This window comes from Apis dorsata, unplaced genomic scaffold (assembly GCF_000469605.1).
Source record: "Apis dorsata unplaced genomic scaffold, Apis dorsata 1.3 scaffold_708, whole genome shotgun sequence".
NCBI classification, from domain to species: domain Eukaryota; kingdom Metazoa; phylum Arthropoda; class Insecta; order Hymenoptera; family Apidae; genus Apis; species Apis dorsata.
In genome coordinates this window covers 69,614-74,972 of record NW_006263879.1, presented here as the reverse complement: position 1 = coordinate 74,972, position 5,359 = coordinate 69,614, and the positions used below count along the sequence as shown (strand labels likewise).

Here is a 5,359-nt window from a genome sequence, read left to right as displayed (position 1 = left end):
TTATCGGGCATATGGGAACATGGAAAGGCTGGGCTGGGGATCGAACGATCGAGTCAGACGTTGATCGGTTCGATGACTTATCTCCTCTCATTTGCCGGGGCACGCAACGATAGCCGCGTGTTTCCTGATCGAATAGCCGCGGTGCTCGATCAGAGAGGGAAGATGGCCGGTCGCTCGAAACGACCGGCAACATTTACGAGAAAGGGATGAAGTTCCCGTGTAAGTAACTAGTCTGTCGACTGCCGGCGACCACACGGCCGCACACTTGTCGGGAAAGGAGATGCGCAACTCGGTGTAATGAACCTGGGAAACCGGTTACATCCGCGCGTGTATATATACAGATCGGTTCGCTCTGTACTTACGTTACATTACGCGGGCTGCTGGTATCCGCGATCGAGCCTATTGCACACTCGTTCGAAAGGATTCCTCGTCCACGAATAATTCGATAAGTGTCTCTTTCTGACACGGCCTAATGTGCAAGTTCCTGGGAAAAATGTCGACTATAAATCGCATTGATCGCAAGTGTTTGTGTATTGAAATATGAAAAATTCTAAGTGTAAAATGAGAATTTGTAAATATATATATATATATATTTCGAATTACCAACTGAAAATAGAAAATAAATTTGAAAATATCATTAGAATATATAGTAATTCTTCACCGTCCAAATGGTCGTCCATTTCACTTTGGAGAAATTTTGGGGACAGGGGTGGTTGACGAGCGGAAGAAAAAAAAAAAAAGCGAAACACGTTTGAAATTTCAACTTCTGTTTCTAGCCCAGACACGGGTGCAACACGGGTGCAACATTTATTTTCCGGATACGATCTCCGTATTTTCGTGACGACCATCGAAAGCGCAGGTAATGCAACGGCGCATCCGGCTTGCTCGCTAAATCTATTTTATTCATATTCAATTACCCTCGGCTATGCGTTCGCGCAGTGAAAATAAATTCGCCGCAAATCCCTCGTAACCTACGGGAATAGGGTGCTGAATGATCGCAAACACGCGGAAGAAACTCGCTGAGCGCGAGTTTATCGATATAAAATCCTAAAATATCCCTAGATTAATTCCGAAATAACTCTCTAACAGTTTAGAGAACTGGAATTATTTCTAACCTGTTTTATGATAAGCGACAATTGATGAAACAAACAAACGAAAAATTAAGAAATAAAAGTTTTCGAGAGTAAAACTATCGAGAATTCTCTGTTGAAAAGTATCTCCTACGAGTGAATACTGCGATCAGAGCGACAGAACAGTAAAAGTTCAACGGTAAAGCAGTTACGAAAAAAAATAACTTTGAAAAGAACGACACTGGAGAATTTTATTCTCGAACGTGTTAAAATGAATTTATATCGGATATATAATAACTTTCGATCTCGTACGAAGATCGAATAATCGTCGAATCACTCTATCCTCCAAATTCCTCCAAACAAAAAAATCCCTAAATTAAAAATTCTCGACAATCGCCTCGAATCTTCGTTTCCCGTTTCCGACGAGAAATTCCTTGAATGAACGACGTGTTTCATTCTAAGAAATAGGAAGGATGGGGTGCTCGAGGTAGCGCGGCAGGGGGTGCAGTTTCAACGGGGAAAGAGAAAAACGAGAGAGAAAAAAAGAGAGAGAGAAAGAGAGAGAGAGAGAGAGAGAGAGAGAGAGAGAGAGAGAGAGAGCTAGAGAAAGAAAGAAAAACACCGAGATTCAATTACCGCGGGTCGAAAGCGGCAAGAGCGGAACTTCCGGTCGCCAGAATCTTCCGGCTCGGCATAAAAGGAAGAATAAAGAAAGGGGGGAGGGAGAGAAGGTGAGAGAGGGGTGAGAAGAAAGCTCAAGGGGAGAGGTACGTACGTGTCTGAAGGGTTGGAACAGGGGGAGGGGAGAAGGGGATTTGGGGGGTTTAGCGCGAAAAGTAGCAGAGAGCTGGGATGGCAGAAGAGGTGGGTGGGATTGGTAAGAGGGAGGGTTGAAGAAAACACATAATAGGGTGGGGCGCTTTGCTGCCGCTTTTGAATCGATCCAACGCCGGCTACAGCTGGAGTCTCATCCCACACCGGTTCAGCGGCCAGCGGTTCTCATTCTTCAACCCTCTCCCTCCCCCTCCCCTCCCCCGCTTACCTCCATTATCACCCGCGGAGGAGGATATTATACAGAGAGAGAGGAAGCAGCGGAGGATTTCGATTGGATTTGGATTAATCGGCTAAGAAGCTAAGTTAGTAACTGCCACTTTCGCAAGTGGTAAACTGGGTCGTGATACACGTATGAATCGGGGATGAATCTGTCTGTGTGTCGCGTGCGTGCGCGTGTGTCGAGCACGGATGAACGAGCTTTGAGTACACTCGTTGGACACTCCTCCCCTCCCTCAAATACACGGATGGTTATTAATCCGTCCTCCGTTGTCCTGAGCCTGAATTCTATAATTCGGCCGAACGATGAATCGAAATTGCACAGCCGTTTATCAAAAACCAAGGGGATTTGCCGGGGGATCGTATCTCGCCGATTAACTTGCAAACGATCGGCTAATTCCACGTTATTCCGCTTCCGATCGATCTCGAATTTGCTCACCCGTGGCGAGCGTACAAAGTCGAAGCTCTCAAAGAGCTAGGTTAAAAGTCGAATCTCTTCCGTTCCGTTTCGAATCCACGAACGCGATGACGCGAGAATGCGAATTTTGTTTGCGGTTGGACGAGGGAGGGAAAAACCTGTGCTTCCTCGCTTTCGAGGAACTGGGTAAGCGTTACAGGTGTTATCGATCAATTCGCGAGTTGCAACAGCTACTACCCTAGCGAACGTCGAGACAAATTTGAAAGGAAATTTGTAGCACGCATTGACAAATCGAGCCGCGATTATTCTGTAAATGATCTCCTTCTATAATTGTAACTACAATAATTTTCCTCTATGGATATTATTCTACTCACTTATTGTATAATATAGTATCTCAAACACATTGCACGAAACTTGGTCGAGATCGCTAAGAGGTATGGATAAACGGAATTTAAAACAAACGTTTTTCCTTAAAGAGGGAGTTACTTTTGATGAACGAATAGTTGCCTCTTCTTTTTTTTTTTTTTTTTTTTTTCTTCTTCAATGGTCTTCACAATAGGTCGCGAGTCAGCGTTCATTTAGCCAGCTCGCGTGCACGAGAAGAAATAAACCGGTGGTTTAAATTGGACCAGGGAGGCCGCGAGATCATATATAATAAAGACTCACCGTTGTTGTTGCGCAGGATAGAAGCAGGACTCGTTGCCTCGAGAGGGCTGCTGGGTTCTTCCGTGCTTGGCTCCCTCTTCACGCTGAAATGGAAACATCTATTATGTATTCAATCGAATAGAGCGCGGGGGATGGGGGTCGGACGGGTGGTGGAGATCGGTTGAAAGTAGTCCAAGATCGAAGCGAAGCGAAAAAAAAGAAGAGAAAAGAAGAGAAAAGAAAAGAAAATCCGCGAAACCAAGGTCGTTTCAAATCCTTCCGTTTTTGTCCACGGATGCGTATCTTCCTTATCGCGCACGAAGTTTCGAGAGCAGAGGGGAGAGATCCTTTGACTACGGCCCTGACTCCATCCGAGCAATCAGGATTGACCCAGTTTTTAGTTCAATTTGCACGTGGAACGCGCGTTTGCCTTAAGCCAACCGAAATGAAAATGGACCAAAAGGAGAAGGAAGAGAGAGAGAGAGGGAAAGTCGAAGATTAACGCAGGGGACCAATTGTCAGAGTCGAATGGACTATCCGTTGAAGGGAGGAGATCGTGTAATGGTATGTGATTTTAATGCGATTTTCGAGCGTTTTCGATTCGTTTGAGGATGCATTAACGTGGATTAACACGTTTGCTCGACGAGGATAAATATAAAGGATTTTGCTGTGTCTTAAATAAATCGAAAGACCTGTATTAAAAACGTTTGATCAGAGGAAAATAGTGTTTGTACTGAATTTCTAATACTTTAATTTTCTTGATATTTATCTTAATTATATAATACACAGAGGGTAATAGAAGATTCTACGAAATCTAGGATAACAAACTTAGAAAATTGTATATGCGACGACAAATATAAGATGCAATTCTTTTTTTCTTAAATATCCATTAATATGATCATTTCTTAAATTAACTAAACTATTATATCATCGATTTTCCAACGTATAGTAATTATTTCTATTACACTTTAAAATTTTCTACTCGTTTTTAAACGAGTAAATTTAAAAAATATCGTTCCAATTTCGAAAACTAAGATTTCGAAAACTGACGCACAATAGAAGATTAATATCGAGTGCCAATACCATCAACTGTCACGAATTAGACGAATTATCGACTAGATTGGAAAACTCTTGGCGCAAATATTTTCCAGGGGAACGTCTTTGAACGTCTCCCGTTCAAAGAGGATCAGAGTCCATCAATAACCGATAGATCTAAGAGGATGGGACATCGGATCGACACATACACCCCTCTCCCTCCCTCCCTTCCTCCTCCTCCTTTCCTCCCCTGCATCTCTGGAAAGGGAAGCAGCTACCTCTATGAATAGATCTCCTATTTCGGAAGCCGAAGAGTACGCGTTATCGAGCGGCAACCAATACCCCCCGCGACCGCTTTGAGGCGCGACGATGATGACAGAAACCGTACACGATGATGGTGTAGGTGCTGCACCACTATTCCGAGTGTCGTCGATAATAATTGCTCTCCGAGTTTCGAATAGAATGAAGTGGGTCGGCCGAAAATATCCGTACCTAAAAGGTGGTTAAATCACGCGTGATCCGAGCTTCGAATGCGGGACCCGGGAATGAAGGATGGATATGTGATACCAGACAGGGTATGTATAACGATATATGCTGATCATTTCACGGAAAGTTGAAAAAAAAATAAAAAATTGGATAGAAGGAAGTTTTGATTTTAAGTGAAGAAATAAATGTTTAATATGGAGTCGATATTACATTAAGGGTTAAATTGATCTCTCATCGTTGATCGTATTCTTTATCCTAATAAACGTGGATATATCTTTTTTCGTAAAAATGATTTATAAACTTTTGAAAGATGTTAAAAAATGGCCCACTTCAAAAAGCAAATATTCGAAAGGAAATATCCGTAAAATGATTAAATTCTTAATAATTTATTAAGGATGAAAAGGAACGTTAAATTCATTATGTATAAAATGAAAAATAGATAACCGATTTTAAAATATTATTATCTCTAATGAATTTAAATGTTATTAACGAGTTTAAATACATAAAATTGAGATAATAAGAAGATATAAGAAGAAGTGCATAATATCGTATTTCGGTCCCAATTCAAAGATATTGGAGTACAGGTAACCGATACGATATATATATCAAAGCGGAAAAGAGGAGACTCCTGGAAAGGAATTGCTATTACAAAAAA

General features: G+C 42.0%; 1 protein-coding gene across 2 annotated transcripts in view; it reads right to left on the bottom strand.

The window, feature by feature from the left end:
• LOC102674186 overlaps positions 1 to 5,359 on the bottom strand; it is a 16,327-nt gene that overhangs the window by 7,887 nt on the left and 3,081 nt on the right. Inside the window, exons 2-3 of one of the 2 annotated variants that reach the window (XM_006622525.2) lie at positions 3,205 to 3,287; positions 2,154 to 2,408 (exon numbers count right to left, since the gene is read on the bottom strand). In XM_006622525.2, the coding sequence (XP_006622588.1) occupies positions 2,203 to 2,408; positions 3,205 to 3,287 (289 nt within the window). In that variant the 3' untranslated portion in view covers positions 2,154 to 2,202. Of the gene's footprint in view, positions 1 to 2,153; positions 2,409 to 3,204; positions 3,288 to 5,359 lie in introns of those variants that run through there. The other variant, XM_031513715.1, reaches the window with a different exon arrangement.